This window comes from Populus alba, chromosome 16, assembly GCF_005239225.2.
Source record: "Populus alba chromosome 16, ASM523922v2, whole genome shotgun sequence".
Lineage (NCBI taxonomy): Eukaryota > Viridiplantae > Streptophyta > Magnoliopsida > Malpighiales > Salicaceae > Populus > Populus alba.
Genome location: NC_133299.1, coordinates 12,848,999 through 12,867,476, shown reverse-complemented (window position 1 = coordinate 12,867,476; position 18,478 = coordinate 12,848,999). Strand labels below are relative to the sequence as shown.

Below are 18,478 nucleotides of genomic sequence, written 5' to 3'. Positions count from 1 at the left end.
TTAAATAGCAAAAATAATGAATTTATAACTCACATTTGAAGTGAACTTGGATCATACCTAAAGAGAAAATAAATAAATGAAACATGAAAAAATATATTTTGATTTCTATGAGATTTTTTTTTTATCTCTAGAGAGGAGAGAATAAATGATTAGATTTTAAAATCAATTTAAAGGTATAAAATTTTGGATGAGCTAATTTGAGTTTAAGCTATTTGTGTTATATTATATTATTTGTGTTATATTATATATGGAAATTATTATTTTTGTCTAAATTTAAAAATTATTGATGTAATTTTTAATTTTTAAAAGAATATAATTTTTTTAAAATCTCTGTAGTATTTACTCAGCTAGTTTAAATTAAATTTAATTGGATTAGCCAAATCATTAAAAACCTAAATAAGTAAATTAAGTTTTACCATTTAATCATTTTTTTCAGTTGAATTTAAAACCTAATAGAGTTAGATTCTGAATCACGAATTTCTTAGTTAATTTATTAAATCAAGACAGGCTTATTTTATCAAGTAAAAAAGAATAAATTCCATAACCGTTAAATAATTTAATAAAAAGAAATTCCCAGCCTCCATATGTTCTCAGCCAGCTGGTGAGATTCCAAATTTTGTTTCAGATCTGAGCCCATTTATGGCCCAAAAGAACACTCATATTCAGAGCCCCTCTGAGTAGTAAAAGATATTGGTAACCAATTTGTTTCAGCCCATTTTGGAAAAAAAAAAAAAAAAAAATCCTTTTCTCACACAAGTGAGAAGTGAAGCAGGTGTTGAGAATCTGTAAAATTTTCTCTACTGTTCAGAGATCTGTTTCGTACGAACAACCCTCTCCTCTTCTCTCCATCAATGCAACCCTAATCCAACCAAAGCATCAAACACACATCAATTTGCAAGCGATATGGAATACAGGAAAATCAAAGACGAGGTAAAATCTCAACCTTTTTTTTTTTTTTTGCCACCTGCATTTTCAAAACTCATATGCGACTTGCAGGAAGATCAAATTGGGGATGGTGTTGTTGGAGACGCAGTAACTTCAAGAGGAGGTAAATTAATCTCTTCTCTATTATTAGATTGAGTGTGTTTGCTTGCTATTGCGGTTGCAGAGTGCTTTTATTTTTAATGGTTTTTTGATGGTTGTGACATGAAATGCACTGCTTATTTGTACTGATTTCGATATGGATTTCCTTTATTGCTGGCTTCCGTTGATTGATTTATGCAGTTTCTCCATCCAAGGTTACTAGTTTTCCTACTGGCTCAGTTGACCGGTTGCGCTGGAAGCGCAAGTAAGGCCTGCTGTTTTTATTTTTATGGATAGTTATAATTCATAAATTTTGGATTTTTTTTAATTATCTTTTGTTTGATTGGATTAGGATGGTTGTTACGGTTGCATTAACGATTCTTACAAGTTCACAAGCAATACTTATTGTTTGGTCTAAGCGAGCTGGCAAGTATGAGTATAGTGTTACTACAGCGAATTTCATGGTGAGGACATGGTGGCATTTGTCTAGGTTTTCTACTTGGTTATTATTTGTGTTGAAATTTTGTTTCTCTTTCTATAAATAGGTAGAAACTTTGAAATGCGCATTATCACTTGCTGCGTTGGCAAGAACATGGAAGAAGGAAGGCGTTACAGAAGATAACAGGTTATTTTTCTAGGGTCTACTAATTTTTAATGATTTGCTTGTCTCTTTCTCCTTTTTAAAGATTAGGAATTTATAACTGTGTCAATAGGAGTTTTTTTGCTTGTGTTTCATGCTACATTAGGATTATTGAATTTTCTCCCATTTTTTTATTGTCTTTATCTCTTCGTACTGACACTTATTTTTATTTTGTAATGTTTGGTAATTGCACTGCAAATTAGAATAACTAATTGTTGTTGAATGTCTTATGCTGTCTGAATCCTTCTATCGAACTAGGTTGAGTACAACATTCGATGAAGTTAAAGTTTACCCAATTCCCGCGGCACTTTACCTTGTCAAGAATTTGCTTCAGGTGAGTTTTCCTAGTTGTTTGTTAGTTATAAATACAAGCAGTGAGGACAAGTTGCTTTCTGAGATCTTATTGCATGCATTTTGTGTTTTGTGTGGCAGTATTACATTTTTGCTTATGTCAATGCCCCGGGCTATCAGATATTGAAGAATCTCAATATTATTAGCACTGGTGTCTTATATCGAATAATACTTAAGAGAAAGTAAGGTTTTTTTTTATTACTCCGTTTATGCCAGATTTAATTGTTATATACATTTAAGCACTAAAACTCAGTGAATGGATTGAACTAGTGATGGATATTTTAATCAACAAAGACTTCGCAAAACTAGGCATTCTTTCCTGACAAGTATATTTGTGTTTTTCTAATCTTTTAAGGTTAAGTGAGGTTCAGTGGGCTGGTTTCATACTTTTATGTGCTGGCTGTACCACAGCGCAACTAAACCCTTCGTAAGTTGATAAGCATCCCATTTCCTATTGCTTCTTATGATAAAAATGTTTCAGAGACATCTCTTAGCATCACTGTTTCTCATCTTTTGGCATCCTGAAATCAAAATCTTCTCTGTGATTGTCATATATAGAGTTTCAGTTTGATTGACATCCATATTGCATCTTTGTGTTGTGATAAAAACAAAAACTGGTCTGTGGTCAAGTAATCAATCCTGGCTTGTGGTAGGTGGCATTTTTTTTTGAACATCACGTGTGTTCAGGTAATGTTCAATGCCGTGTATCTATAGCAAAAACTAATATGTTTTTAGTTTTTAGAAACTGTCCTGTACTTGGAAATATTGGTAAGCATTTCGAACCGTCAATCAATTTTGATATAGCCATGCATGAAAAGAAAGGGTTTAATATCCTTTGTTCCTCACATCACAGTAAGTGCAATCCTATTGTGAAATTCAAATGTGTTTTAGTCTATTGAATTGCCATGCTAAAAATGATAATTTGTTTGCAGTTCAGACCATGTTCTTGAAACACCTTTACAAGGTTGGATGATGGCCATTGTGAGTTGTTTACATCTTTTATGCTCACAGTACAATGGAAGGCCTTCATTTATTGTTTCTTTTTGTTTGCGTAATAATAGTTGGTGATTCTTTTGTAGGTAATGGCACTCTTAAGTGGTTTTGCAGGAGTGTACACTGAGGTGAGTTTCCAAAGCACAGAGTTTACACCACTATCATTTGGAGATGCAGTTCGTGTGTTAAAAACAAATTCGTATTTAGAGAGTTTCCAAAGCCAGCATTCCTTGAATGATAGTCAGACTGAATTCATGAGTTGATTATTTTCAGAGCATGATAATTATCTGGATTGAGGATGCACAGAGCTGAGTGCTGATTGAAATCCTCAATTGTATGGCCAAAAAGTTCTTATTACTGATCAGTTTTGCTTCTGTTCTGGCAGGCTATAATTAAAAAACGTCCTTCGAGGAACATAAATGTGCAGAACTTCTGGCTGTATGTCTTTGGGATGATCTTTAATGCTTTGGCTATAGTAACTCAAGATTTTGATGCAGTTGTGAACAAGTAAATTTGAGCTTTTCTTTGTTTTCTATTTTTATCGTATGATTCTATGCCCTGTCCCTGTCTTTTTTAGTGAAGCAATCTCTTGCACTTTAGCAATGTTTTGTGTCTGAGCTTGTAATTATGCACAATTACCTGAATTACTTGCTGTTTACAATTATATATTTGTTGTCCAGGGGGTTCTTCTATGGATACTCATTGATCACAACTCTCATGATACTCAATCACGCACTCAGGTATGCTATATTTTTCCTGGCTTAATCATGTTCATTGGGAGTTGTTTGCTGGTGTTATCTTCTTTATTGCCACAGACTCCTGTTTCTGATGACACTATGGAGGGATATCTGAGGACATTTCAGAATGTACTGGGATAAATATACTGTGTAGCAAACTATTATCTATTGGTGTTAGAATTTTTTTTGTTATGCATAATTGGGTCCTTCCTGCAAGTTAAGTAGAAACAGACTTGCCAACAAAAGTGATATATTAATAGCAGTCCCTCAACTCTTCCAGTGCCCTTATCCTTAGTGTTTCTTTGATGGCTCCATGCCTTGTGCTTAGGATCTCATCTGTTCTTTAAACCAATTGGAAGAGTTAGTTTTGGTAGATATATCACAAAAAATATCTACACTTGAAATGGACATTTAATTGATATTTTTTTGCATTTCTTTGAAAGTCACTATTGTGCTTATAAAATATGTAATGTGCTAGAAATGCTAATTACTTTATTAACATTATCAATCAAGATATTGGACTGGGACATTAGGTCTTTTTCTTGAATCTATTTCAATGGGATGATAAATCTATTTTTTCACCTCTTTGCCAATAAATCAGAATTTGTTTGAGATGAAGAACATCAAGTCATTAAGTAATGCGTCTGCTTTCACGTAAATTAAAAAATTCCTTATTCAATGAGCGTGTAGGTCAAATTTACATGTAACATTTTGTTTCTTGTGCAGCGGTATTGCTGTATCCATGGTAATGAAGTTTGCAGACAACATTGTAAAGGTAAGATGCAAATTGTGATTTAACAGTTGCAGGAATTTACCAATTTCCATTTACTTGCATATGACTGTGATAATCTTTTCCTTTGATATCTTCCAATGAGCACCAGTTTAATTCTACTACATTAATTGCTGTTAGCAACTACTGGAAAGATCTAGGGTTCTGGCCCTTGATACTATTCACCAAGTTTCAAGAGTTTGCAATCATTTTGGGATTTTTACCTGCAAACTTCAATACCCCTTTTACCTCAGCATTAGATTCTCTAGTCTGGTTGGAGGAAAGATAGGGGTTGAGACTCTAGTTGGTGGCTTAATCAATGTGAAAACTTGTTTTCATTTTTTCTCTTGCCTTAGTTTAATGCTGATATTTTGTGTTGTGTTTGAACAGAAAAGAAAGTGCACATTCCAATTTTATTGCATGTCAAAAAAAAAAAAAAAGAAAAAAAAAAAGGGGGGGGGGCATGAACAACACATTTTCTTATAATTTATTTGAAATTCCATCTTCATTTAGCTTTTCAATGTGTTGCAGGTGTATTCTACCTCAGTGGCAATGCTTCTTACTGCAGTTGTCTCTGTGTTTCTATTTGACTTTCACCTGTCCCTTGCATTTTTCCTTGGCTCAACGTAAGTTACCTTTGGCCTGCTGTATCTTCCACAGTTGTGTAGTCTATTTATCAACCACTTAATTCTCTTGCTCTAAGAATGGAATATGTGCGATACTAGCACTTGCCAGACTGTAATATAAACATTTAAAACAATCCTAACTATAAAAATAACGAGTTTTTGGCTTTGTTTTGTTTTGAATACAGGCTGGATAAAATGCACTCAAGTTTTGTTTGCTGACTTTTTTCTGGTTCTTGCAGAGTTGTTTCTGTTTCAGTGTATTTACATTCTGTTGGGAAGATGCAAAGATAGGAACATCGTCCTCTTACCATTCCTCACAATCATAATGTAAAGGCTTCTCTCAAGGCTTTCTAAGTTTACTTCTTTTTTTTATTCGCAAGATAATCATGAAATTACCAATTTAGAACATTAGATTAGAAGAAAATTAGTGTGCTCTCAGATCAATATCATGGGATTGTAATTCTAGCCTCTATTTGATTCGATTTTATTCATCTTTTTTTTTTTATAAAACTTGCATTGATTTTATTTATGGCTTTTTGATGAATGGTCACTTGTAAATTTAAACGCTGCAGTCTATATTTTTCTGGTTTACTCATGAGCTCTTTTAATGGTTTCTACTTTCTACTCCCTTCTCTCATGTAGACATGAGACTCATGGGACTCGGGAGCGAAATTGGGGTGCATGTGAGAGCCATGGCATCTTTGAAGTTCAAAACACCCGTAAATTTAATGGTTGTTTCCTAAGTCTTGAGATGTATATATAAAGCTTTGAGTTTAGGGTTTCTTGACGTAACGTGCTTGGGAAAGCATGTCAAACAACTTGTGCATATTTTTTCGCTATCTTTTTTGTTTCACCATCCTCTCAGGTCCAACAACCATGTTTCTAAGACTGGTCTTGTTTTTTAGACCAAGTTCTAAATTATTGTCTTATATCATGTTAGTGATTTACCTTTAATAACACGCATATATCAATTTAGGCAAACACTTAGCATGAAAGCACAATAAGTAATATCTATCATTAAAAGCATGTGAAGCAGTTTATCTTAGATAATATATGTATATGATGATTGCTGTCTTGTCTATTATATAATTATCCCTTTATATTTTTTAGTTACCATAAAAATAGATGGCGATTTTATTTTTGTTTTTACTCTTTTTATACATGGTTTGCCGAGATATCTCCTACTATATCTCTATTGGATTTAATTGTGATTGTCTTTTTTGTGTTGATTATGATTCTTCAGAACGATATTTACTATGAAAGATTTAACCTTGCTGTATTTTGATTCTGATTTTCCATGGGTATTGATGGGTAAGTTTAAAAAAACTCTCACCATGTGATATAGGTGTAGCGGTCGAATCCGCCATAGTAGGGATGGCGATGGCTTTTTTGAGTTTTTTTTTTTTTTTTTAAAAAACAAATCTTTATGCTCCGATTAAACCTTTGAGTGGTCGAAGATTTTGCTAGTTCCGATCATGTTCAGTGAGTCGTGTTGAAAGAGCTTTTGCTAATTTAGCCTGGTCTCTCTGGTTCACTGATTGTAAACTCACATTCTTCCTAAACGTAATTCGTATCATTTCCTCGTTCTTAAGGGTTCTAAGAATGTTAATTAGGGATTGGAGCCATTCAGATTTGCTGATTGTTGGTGGTCTCACTTGTTGTTTGCAAGAACTTTGGAGGTGACTTGAGTACATGGTTCAAGCATGTACCTCAGCACTCGGCCTCTGCTTGAGTATGGATTTGCTGGAAAAATATTTTTTTTTTGTTCATATAAAATTATTTTTTAGTCATCTAATTTGGACTTGAGTTTACTATAAAATAGTTTTTTAGCTCATATAAAAAATTTGTTTCGCTAGTTAATTTTTTTATTTGTGTAGCTTATGAATAAAAAGCTTAAACAGTCTGCTTTAACATGAATAAAATTTTTTATATAAAAAAATTGGCAAATTATAAAGCAAAAAACTATCAGGTTAATTTTGTTTTTATAATGGGTAATTAAGGCTGATAAATGGTGGTAATTAATTTTGGCAATCACTAAAATTAATTCTATATCAATTTTGATTTCAAAATTCATTATAAAATAAATTTAAGGAAAAAGTTTTTCCCATTAATTTTCAGACTCTTCTTCATCTCAGCTTTTCAAATTAACTTCCTTAGAGTTAAACTTTATTTTTCTATTTGTTTTTCCTTCTACTCTAGAGTTTAGATTATGTTTTTGTAGAGATATTTTTTGAGTAATATTTTCTTGAGTTCATTGGTGTTTTTTAGGAATGTAACTAAACAAGATTAACTTCATAAAAGATTGATTGCAATCATTTTGTTTATACTAAGAGATGAGAAATAAAGCCTAAAATACGCAACTTGGCTTGGCTCGACACAGGCACAAGCACACAAGCATGGACCTTGGGTCTCGACTCTCGAGTCTTATGCCTAGGCTTAAGTTTGGTTTTGCTATAAAACTATTTTTGTCTCATACAGAATAATTTTTTGTCAGCTCATTTTTTATTTATCTAGCTCATTAATAAAGAGTCTGAGCATTAATCTTTTTTTAACTTGAATAGTTATTTATTTATACAAAAAAATCATATTTTAAAGCCAAAAACCATTAAGTTCATTTTATTTTTGTTTAAAATTAATTTTTTTATATTTAAAATTAATTTTGATATATTAATATTAAAAATAATATTATTTTAATAAATTTTTAAATTATAATTACTTCAAAAAATAATCACAACCAGTTATAAACATCCAAACTTCTTACCATGTAGAATGGGAATAATGGTATAGAATTATGCGGTGTTGGGATTCTATCCGTGTGTATTAGGTACAGTGAATGAGATTTTAAAATAATACAAGCCATCACATGTCAAAAAATTTAATTTTAAAAATTATATTTGAAAACTCAAATTTCTCATTTTTACCATCGGATACTCACTAAGGTTTGTTTGAACTATTTTAATGAAAACAAAAGATAATTAAAGGTGTTTTATGTTATTTTTTAAAATATTTTTTATTTAAAAATATATTAAATAATATTTGTCTTTGCTTTTTTAAATTTATTTTTGATATAAGTGTATTTATGTATGTGTCAAGAATTCTCAAACGGGAAGTTGTTTATTTTTATTAATGTGATTTTTTAGATATTATAAAGTTAGAAGCAAAATATATTAAAAAATATTTTAAATATGTCATTAAGATAGATAGTGTCATTAATATAGAAAGATTTTTCAAAACTTGAATAATCTACGTTTAACACGTATATGTATAAGAAGTAATCAGATTAAATGCAATTATTGCAAATAAGTCACAAGAAGATTTAAAGATTACCTTTTCTCTTTATAATTGAAGATTTTAAAAATATATGTGAATAGACTAGTAGCTAATTAATCATTGCGATAATAGGTTTTTTTTTTCATAATATATTTTATTTCAAATTATTTTAAAAAATTAATTACAAATAAAAAATAAAATTTAAATTTTAACAAAAAGAAGAAGAAAAGGGCAAGAAAATTAATAAAAAGTTTCTGTACCAACTGAGATACGGTGATTTATTATCCATAACAACGGCGATGAAGACTGATACCCGTTCATGTGCTAGTGCTGATGGAACTTGCATCTTTTTCACAATTTGATACATTTAATTTCATTTCATCTTCTTCTGTGACATGACAGTGACGATCACTAACGTAGCTGAAGGGCAAGTATCCATAATCTAGGGCCATTTACGTAGTGTTTAGTGTTTTTTTTTTCTTTTTTTAATTTCATAAACTCAATTAATGTGTTGAATAGTAGAAGAAGCAGACCGTCTAATTAGGTGAGAATTTTGAGAGCAATGCATGTGCCCTTGATTAATTTTAGGCATGCCTTAGGACCATGAACGAGGGCTCATTCATGCTTAGAAGGTGACCTTCATACCTAACCAAAATTTGGCCCAAATATAAATTACAGGACCACATTTATATTAGTATTATCGGTGCTACTGTAGCTTGACCTCAAATCCAACCTGGAGCGTGATTCATGCCTTGGAGCAGGGCATCTTAGGCTTTCTTATTGTGGTATAATTAAGATTTAATTTTAAAGAATGAAGATTAGTTTTTCTTTTTAGAGATTATCAGTTCGAGTTTCATAAACCTCAAAGTTATTAAATGTTTATATTATCGTTAATTTCAGGACTTGTAGGATTGATCGAAATATATGCCAAACTGGTCTAGAGATTTATGTTAGTAGTAAAAAAAAAAGAAAAAAAAAAAAAGAAAGATTTAACTAGCTATCGTCTCTTTTTCTTCAAGCAATTCCTAAACTCTTTCCAGTCAGGTGGTTCAACTTAAATGGTTCTGTCCTTGTATTAATTAAATCCTTCTTCTTCAAGCTCGATCCATGCCATGGAGTGATCATTCGTGTCTTGGAAATGTTTCATTAATCTCATCATTTCCGGTGGTCTGATGAGATTTGACTTTTTTTTCGTCTTAATTAGTCGTAAAATTCTAAGACATTTAATTAAAACATACCTTGAAATTCAGGATTATATCAAACAAGAAACATCTCCCCGGACAAAAAACTACCTATGAGCATGCATGATCGTTTTATTTTCTTCTTAATGTCCTCAACTATATTTATTAATGGAGACGCCCCATTTGTAAAATCTATTTCTTCCCATGCATATAATTTTAAGTTCGTTGTAGGAGTGGCATATAATGCATACCTAATTATCAATCATTTCATAAAGAAGCAATTGATATATTAGATATTCTTCTAATATATCTATTTAAGTAAAAAATTTTTAAATTAAATTGATTAAAATTTTAAAAAAAACTGAACCAATAAAAAATTGAAATCAGTTGGTAATTAAAACTGGTTTAGTTTATTTTTAATTTTTTTTTAATAAAAAAATCGATTTAATTATGTTTTTAGATATAGAAAAGCATGTGGCATGCCCGTTTATCGGCAAGCATAGGATGGCAGGCCACGTTATAGCCTCCGACTACTCCCATTTGGTGCAAGTAGTTTAAATTAGGTCACTCAAGAATAGAAACAATATCGTTGAGAAAGGCACAGATACAAAGACAAGTAATCCCGAGGGAGAAGTTCATAACCTTAAAACCCTTTTTTTTTTTTTTTTTTTTAAATCAAAGAAATCAAAGCTTGGAGATACGTTAAATGTAACAAAATGCCTGAATTTTATAAAGAGTAAACAATGATGTTTTATGTGCTCCCCTGAGTAGTTTCCTAACCTCAACTAATTTTATAAAACCCAAGCGGGAGATAAGGAAGAACGGAGAGGGGAAAAGAATTCCTAACCTCAACTACAAAATCCACGGTTATTGCATTAATTAATTAACAATTAGTATTTTTCCTGTCTGTCTTGTGCTTTCGATTGCTTTCAAGCAAACTGTTTCTTACCAAGCAAGAGAGAATTTCGGTTGATGTCAATATCTACCAGTTAGAAACTCTTGCAGGAAGAAGGCTGTTCATAAAGTTGTTGATAGAAACTTCAACGACGATCGATAAAATCAAAACGGAGAAGGATATTTTCTGTTTAATTTATTCTCCGAGTAATTAATAAAAAATACAACCAAGTTTATATTACAGTAAGCCCCCAGTTCGGTTACTTTGTTTGAACTGTTCAAGTGAATAATCATGGCTGTCTTGTTCAGAAAAAAAAATTAAAAAAAAATCTTGGACCACTAGTTAACTCTAACATCATGGGTCAATCTGTGGATCAACCACATATTATATTAAAAACAATTTCACATGCTAAATCAAAACATGTTTCAATCTCAGCATAATTTATAATATAAATCCAAATCAGTATTGAAAATAAAATTAATGAATAAATATTATACCGTTAAACAATAATTTATCTTAAAAAAACTCATAACTAAAAGACCAATTATCCATCGACTCATTATGGGTTTCTTCCTAGCCTCCTTTTACGCTCAACTACTAAAGCTACATAGCTTTATGACTCTTTTTTTTTTTTCTTTTTCTTTATTTCTAGATATCTCTTTGGTGATTTTAGAATGCCATAGCGCATTTAATTGCAGTAATTCTCTCTTATTTGTGACTGAATATTCCTATGCTTCTTCGTGGGATTGACAATAATAACGTTGAAAATTAATGTATTTTTTTGATTAAAGACCACCCATTAATGAAAATTAATTCCCAGCAATATCAATTTTATATGCGATCAAGTTTGACAGATTAAATAGGAACCACTTCGGCATTGAATAGGTCACATTTAGTGTTGCAATTAATTATTTAAGTAATAGGACACCCAAATAATATCACCTCAGGCTTAAACATACGTAAATATTAATGATTTTGGAATGCACTATATACGTAAATATGAGTTCCAAATTCATGCAATAAATTTTCCACAATAAATTTTATTTTATGTGTGATTTATTTTTAAATAGCTTAGCATGATGTTTTTTTTTACTGTCCATATCTAGCTAGCTCAACCTTAGAACCATATGAATTAAAGACCTAAAAGATTTTAGCTTGACCCATTAATTCTATAGTTTCTCCATTTAGCCAACCGAAAATATATTTTTTCCCATTTTTGTTTTTCACTTTTTAATTTTTTCTAATTTTAACCCATTTTGAGATTTATTTTAATAGATTTTTATTCTGAAATGCAGACTATGAAATCCTACGTTCCACTTCTGCAAATTAAATAAGTATAACCTATGCTATGTTTTTTTTCCCCCCCACCCTAATCTCCTTTTATATATCGTTCACTCTGGAAAAGATCTAGGCTACAAGGGGTCGATCCGTTTGATGCCACTCATCTCTTGAATTTATTTATTGAATCTCTATATTAGGTAAGAAATTATGTCGGCTAGCTAAGCGCACTGCTGCAAGCCATTGAAATTTGCTGCGGCTAGCTGTATAAAAAAAGATTAAGCTTAGCCAAGTCAAAGAGAACGGAAGCCGAGCTTTAATAAGGAGGCATATGGCCGGCGTCCAAAAACTAAAAAGTAGGCTAATTGAATGTCCTGTGGGTGGTGGTATCGACTGCCAACTACTCAGAGACCCCTCCTCACAACTGCCCTAATTTATACGTCAAAAAATTGACTTACAACCCATAATCCCTACCTAAAATAATATTTTTTATTTTTTATTTATTTTTTTGAGGGGAAAAAAAATGAAATGTCAAGTATAGTGTCTCGAGTCTCAACCACATATTATCTTCATGCTCCTTGCTCGAACATTTAACTTACTGTCCATGCAATCTTTTTCTTCTCTTCTTTTATAAACCCTTCTCCTCTCTCTTCTTGACACAACATAACTCACGCTTCCTAAGAACTCTCAAAATAAACACCATCTATACCTCTCCCTCTCCCTCTCTAGCCCCCTCTGTGATGGTCATGGGGGCTCGTCGCCATTTTGAACCAATAGCAAAATGTAGCACAGAGGGGCGATCGAATCAGACCGTGGCTGCAGACCTAGATGGAACACTTCTGGTATCAAGAAGTGCTTTTCCTTACTTCTTGCTTGTTGCTATTGAAGCTGGGAGTCTCCTGAGAGGACTGATTCTTTTATCATCAGTCCCATTTGTGTACTTTACGTACTTAATTGTATCAGAGGCAATGGCAATCAAGACCTTCATCTTCATTGCCTTCGCTGGACTTAAAATAAGAGACATTGAACTTGTTTCAAGGTCTGTCTTGCCAAAGTTTTATGCTGATGATGTCCATCCAGAAACTTGGAGGGTATTCAATTCTTTTGGAAAGAGATACATTGTCACAGCAAATCCCAGGATCATGGTAGAGCCATTTGCCAAGAACTTCTTAGGTGCTGACAAGGTTCTTGGCACTGAAATACAGGCTACAAAATCTGGAAGGGCAACTGGGTTTGTGAAGAAACCTGGAGTTCTTGTTGGAGATCATAAGAGGAATGCTCTCTTAAAGGAGTTTGGAACAAGTTTGCCTGATTTAGGCCTGGGAGACCGCGAAACTGACCATGATTTCATGTCCATCTGCAAGGTAAGATCTCAGAATTAATTAAACTGTAAAATTATCTCACTCCTCTTTACTTGGCCCCTAGCTTTCTTTTTCAGTAAATTACTCAATATTGTCTTCGTTAAAATATGTCAAATTGCATGCTCAAAGATTCAATGTCTTAATGTTCAATTTATTAGACCAGATGTTACATGCATGTAATATATTCGGTCTAAATTGAATCGGTTGCGTAAAGCATAGATTTGAACACAACTTGATGCACAAATGCCCTCAATGCATACGTGATACACCTTTTAGCATGCCATTCAATTTTGAGCGCTGTGTGAGCTGTTTCTAGCTCAATATGTACAGTACAGTCCAACTGTCAATATATCTTTAATATTTATTGTTGGTTTGTGAGAAAGTTTATGGAAGCGTTATTTTGTCCATGAATCTCTTTCTATGTCTCTCTGTCCATCAGATTTGAGGAGGGCTTTTATTGTAATAATTTCTTTTTTTTTTCCTGTCCCTATCTGATAAATTTCAAATACCTAATTATGAAGCACGAAAAACATTTATAGCATATACCATCACAACAAATATCCACGCCATTCATTCTTCGTGTCCAAAACCACTCTTCTGATCTAGTCAAATTGTAATCCATGCACATCATGTAAGAACTATGATGACCAAATTATATATAGCTCTAGCAATATTTTCTCATCTTTGAATTCTGTTAACACTTCGTTCGTGATTATATGGAGCATTTCCACTCTGCAAAATTGGTCATGTACACGGATCTAGCTAGTTGATACAGGCCACAAACTGTTGTTGCAGTAGATCCTGATAATATATTTGATCTGGTACTAGATTCATGTAATAATTTATTGCTCCGTTTGTGGAGCCATTTCCTAACAAACAATACAGGAATTGAAAGCTAGTTATGTCGTGGTAGTATGAACTGGTCGGGTGGTCCAGTGGGTGATGGAGTCCAGTTTTAATGAAATATTTTTTTAATCAGTCCCCTGTCGTTTTCAGAGATAGATAAAGTTCAGCAAGTGGATCCCCATTCCTTTAATTGATCTTTGATTAATTACCTTTGCTTTCATTAGTCTGATCAATTAATTAGCAAACAGATTTGACGCAAACATGCATGTGAAACATTGCTGGAAATAGTTCAGGAGGCTGAATAATTAATTTTCTACAACTGAAGCAGAAGGACAAATCACGATCAATTTCTGACATGAGTTTAATTTTTGTTAAATTATACTGCAGGAAGGATATATGGTGCCAAGATCCAAGAGCGAGCCACTACCAAGAAACAAACTTCTAAGCCCTGTCATATTCCATGAGGGCCGGCTGGTTCAAAGACCTACTCCCTTGGTTGCCCTTCTGACGTTCTTATGGATGCCTATTGGTATTATTCTCTCCGTCCTTAGGGTCTACCTTAACATCCCTTTGCCTGAGAGAATTGCCTGGTACAATTATAAGCTGCTAGGAATTAGAGTAGTTGTTAAGGGTAATCCTCCACCCCCTCCAAGAAAAGGCCAAAGTGGAGTCCTCTTTGTTTGCAATCACCGTACTGTCTTGGACCCCGTCGTCACTGCTGTCGCCCTAAAAAGAAAAATTAGCTGTGTCACGTACAGCATAAGCAAGTTCACTGAGATTATTTCACCTATCAAGGCTGTTGCTCTATCAAGGGAGAGAGACAGAGATGCTGCTAACATAAAGCGTCTACTTGAAGAAGGTGACCTGGTAATTTGCCCGGAAGGAACCACTTGCAGAGAGCCATTTCTCTTGAGATTTAGTGCTCTTTTTGCAGAACTTACAGATAGGATCGTGCCCGTCGCTATCAATACAAAACAATCTGTGTTCAATGGCACGACGGTTCGAGGGCACAAACTGTTGGACCCTTATTTTGTGTTCATGAATCCGATGCCAACATATGAGATCACCTTCTTGAATCAGCTGCCCACAGAGCTTACTTGCAAAGGAGGCAAATCATCCATTGAAGTTGCAAATTACATACAGAGGGTGCTGGCTGGGACACTTGGATTTGAGTGCACTAATTTGACGAGGAAGGACAAGTACGCTATGCTTGCAGGAACAGACGGCCGTGTTGCAACTAAGAAGGAAAAGGATTCAGAAAATTATTCTCTCCAAAAGGCGGCATAAAAGAAAATCCATGATTTAATTTCTCTATTGTTTTTCTACATATATCAAATATTGCTACAACAATAAAATTTGACAATCGCTATTGTGATTAATTAGTATAAAATAACTTTAGTGTATATTTGCTTTTTTTTTTTTTTTTTAAAGTATGTATACCGATATCAAATTACTCTAATGCAATGTTTATTTAATCTTCAACTTTTTATTATTATTTTCACCCTTAAAAGATATTTTCTTTAAATTTTCCAACAAGTGGTTTCCTTTTCTTTTCTTCTGTTATTTATTCATTTGCAGCTTCATCAACTTGATATTAATTTTTTTTTTTTTACATTCACAAGAATTTAAATGAATAATGAGAACAAAAATTATTTTTTTTAGCCAAAATATATTAATTCCAAAATACATCTTTAGAGGATTAAGTGGCTAACTTGTCAAAACTCGTTGAGGGGTTTTCGACTTCACTCAAGGCAAAAGACTATGAGATAACAAAGTTGATAAACAAACTTGAGAGCATAAACGAAGGAGGACTTTTCAAGTAAATCAATTAGATGTCATTAAGGATTCTATAATTGAAGTTGTAAGGAATATATGCATTATTACAGATGTCTTTTTCACCACGAATCAATCGAAAGAACTTATCAAGGAAGCCATCACGAACCAAATAGAAAGCTCTGCTCAACTCTCGTATTTTTATGTGAAGCCGTGCACCCAAAGAATCGATCTATTAAAGATGTCTCTAAGTTATCAACCACCAAAGTTTCAACAATTTACTGGCAAAGGGAATCCCATGCAACATATAGCTCACTTTATGGAGACTTGCAACAATGCCGGAACTAATAGTGATCTCATGGTCAAACAACTCATTTGTTCATTCCTTGAAAGGTAATGCATTCGACCGGTACACTAACTTGGAGTCTAGCTCAATCGATAGTTGGGAGCAATTGGAACTAGAGTTTTTTAATTGCTTTTACAATACTCGTCATATGTTTAGCATGATTGAACTCACCAATACATGTCAGTAGAAGGAAGAGCATGTCATCGACTACATTCATCGATGAAGAAACCTCAGCCTCAATTGTAGAGATTAACTCATCGAAACTTCTGCGCTAGAGTTATGTATTTAAGGGATGCATTGAGGACTTTGCTATATTTTACAAGGCATCAAACCAAAGTCTTTTTAAGAATTGGCTACCTAAGCACACGATATGGAATTTAGCATTGCAGTAGCTGAAAGCTCATTATTACATATACAAGGGCCCAAGAGAAATAAGCCTGAAGGTCATAGATTTCGAAAGAGTGCTCTAAAGGTTAAGGGAAAACAGTCTTTAGTAGTTAACTCTGTTGCCATAAAGGTATCAACTGGAGTTAAAAAGAATGATCGTGCAACACTAGCTACTTTTCAAAAGGGTGAAAGAAAAAAGCCATCCTTGAAAGAGCGACAAGAAAAAGTGTATCTTTTCCCTGAATTAGATATATCTAGGATGTTGGATGATCTACTCAAGGCAAATCTCATTGGATTGCTAGAGGTGAAGTGTCCCGAAGAAGCAAAGCAAGTGGACAATTCAAACTATTGCAAATACCATCGCTTGATTTGTCATCCCGTAGAGAAGTGTTTTGTGTTGAAAGACAATATCATGAGGCTACATGAGAATAGAGATATCATTTTCAATGATGAAATAACAACCTTTAATATCACAACTATGATCAATTTGGGTCCACACTATTCGTCCCCTATAATAAGTTTTGGCTAATTTGAACCTATAGAAAAGGGCATAAGTCATCTATAAATGAATGAGTGACTCATCCAATAAAGAATAAAGGAAAAGAAAAGGTAGTAGAAAACTTTGTAAATGATAAGGTATCACGTAAAGTCGTGGTACTATAATATATCTTAGTATTAGCAAGAAAAATGGGTCAATTTTATTTTACTAAAGATGAAGAGAAGATCAATAAGGGGCTTGAAAACTTTACCTTACCATCTACTAATCTCGCATTGAATAAGGTTTTAAAACCTTTATTAAATGGGTTTGTTCATCAGACTGAGTTGATGATTACAAATCTTGAAAGACTCCTTAATAAACAAGTGAACAACTTCGATCCCAATGCTCATAAGCTTTTAGCCAGGGCTGGTTATAGTTATGAGGACATCAATAAGTTAGCAAAGGATAGCAATATGACTCAACTCGAAGGTAAACAAGTTTCTGTAAAGACTAGGAAGGTTTAGAGGGAGAAGAAAACTTTTGGCAAAACTTTAAGGGTTAGTCTTGGATACAAGTCTTACACATCACTTCATTTTCATATTAGTAAATAAGCCTTGTGATATATAAGTTTGGAAGAAGTGAAGGACAAACAACAAAGTTAGCCTATACTTTTTGAAGATTTAGTTTGGGATCGTCTTAGTGTGACTACAACTTATGCTTATGTTTTTGTTAGGATTAGAACCCAAAAGAATGGAAAAGTACTAAAATGTACATCAGTCTTCACAAGACTTGGATAATTCAAGTTAAAAGATGATAAACATATACTCAATCATCAACCAAATTTGATGGAGGGTTCAAAGGATCCTCGTAACAAAATACCTTTACGTATGAAGAGACAATGCAAATGGGTGGAGAGTGCTGAGGCGATATGAAAAGGGAAAAAACATACAATAATGATCACAAACCCCTTTAGTGAAGAGAAAGAAGATGAAATAATGTATCTCACTTTAAATCACATCACTATTGAAGAAGATGATAATGATGAGCTTATCATCAAAGAACATGTTAAGGAGGCTCTACCCACCCTTGAATTAGAAAATAATCCTATAGTGGATGAGCTTAAAGAGATTAACTTAGGCACCATTGAAAACCTACGCCCAACTTTCATCAATGCAAACATATCACCTGAAGAGGAAATGAATTACATGGAACGTTTTATAGAGTATTGAGATATCTTTGCTTAACCTATGATGAAATGCTAGGTTTAGACCCAAAGGTTGCTGTCCATCAATTAGTAGTAAAAAAATAAGGCAAAACCTGTAAAACAAACCTAGCCTCTCTTTCGTCCTGTACTCATCTCATAGATTGAGGCTAAGTCAGCAAATTATCCAAGCAGGTTTCATTCGTAAGGTCAAATATCCTACATAGATTTCAAATATCATGCCGGTAAAAAAGAAGAATGGCAAAATCCGTGTTTATGTGGATTTTCAAGACCTTAACAATGTTTATCCCAAATATGACTTT

General features: G+C 33.1%; 2 protein-coding genes across 2 annotated transcripts; both read left to right on the top strand.

The window, feature by feature from the left end:
• The first annotated feature begins 709 nt into the window (after positions 1-709).
• LOC118037566 (CMP-sialic acid transporter 4) lies at positions 710-6,162 on the top strand. Its single transcript, XM_035043567.2, has 16 exons — positions 710-930; positions 997-1,048; positions 1,225-1,288; positions 1,376-1,487; positions 1,569-1,648; positions 1,922-1,997; positions 2,096-2,196; positions 2,370-2,441; positions 2,947-2,995; positions 3,094-3,135; positions 3,393-3,514; positions 3,688-3,747; positions 4,471-4,519; positions 5,045-5,139; positions 5,379-5,466; positions 5,782-6,162. Exons 1-15 carry the CDS (start codon positions 904-906, stop codon positions 5,428-5,430), a joined length of 1,053 nt encoding a protein of 350 aa, XP_034899458.1. The 5' UTR covers positions 710-903; the 3' UTR covers positions 5,431-5,466; positions 5,782-6,162.
• Positions 6,163-12,378: 6,216 nt separating this feature from the next.
• LOC118037564 (glycerol-3-phosphate 2-O-acyltransferase 6) lies at positions 12,379-15,459 on the top strand. Its single transcript, XM_035043564.2, has 2 exons — positions 12,379-13,127; positions 14,358-15,459. Exons 1-2 carry the CDS (start codon positions 12,504-12,506, stop codon positions 15,255-15,257), a joined length of 1,524 nt encoding a protein of 507 aa, XP_034899455.1. The 5' UTR covers positions 12,379-12,503; the 3' UTR covers positions 15,258-15,459.
• Positions 15,460-18,478: the final 3,019 nt, after the last annotated feature.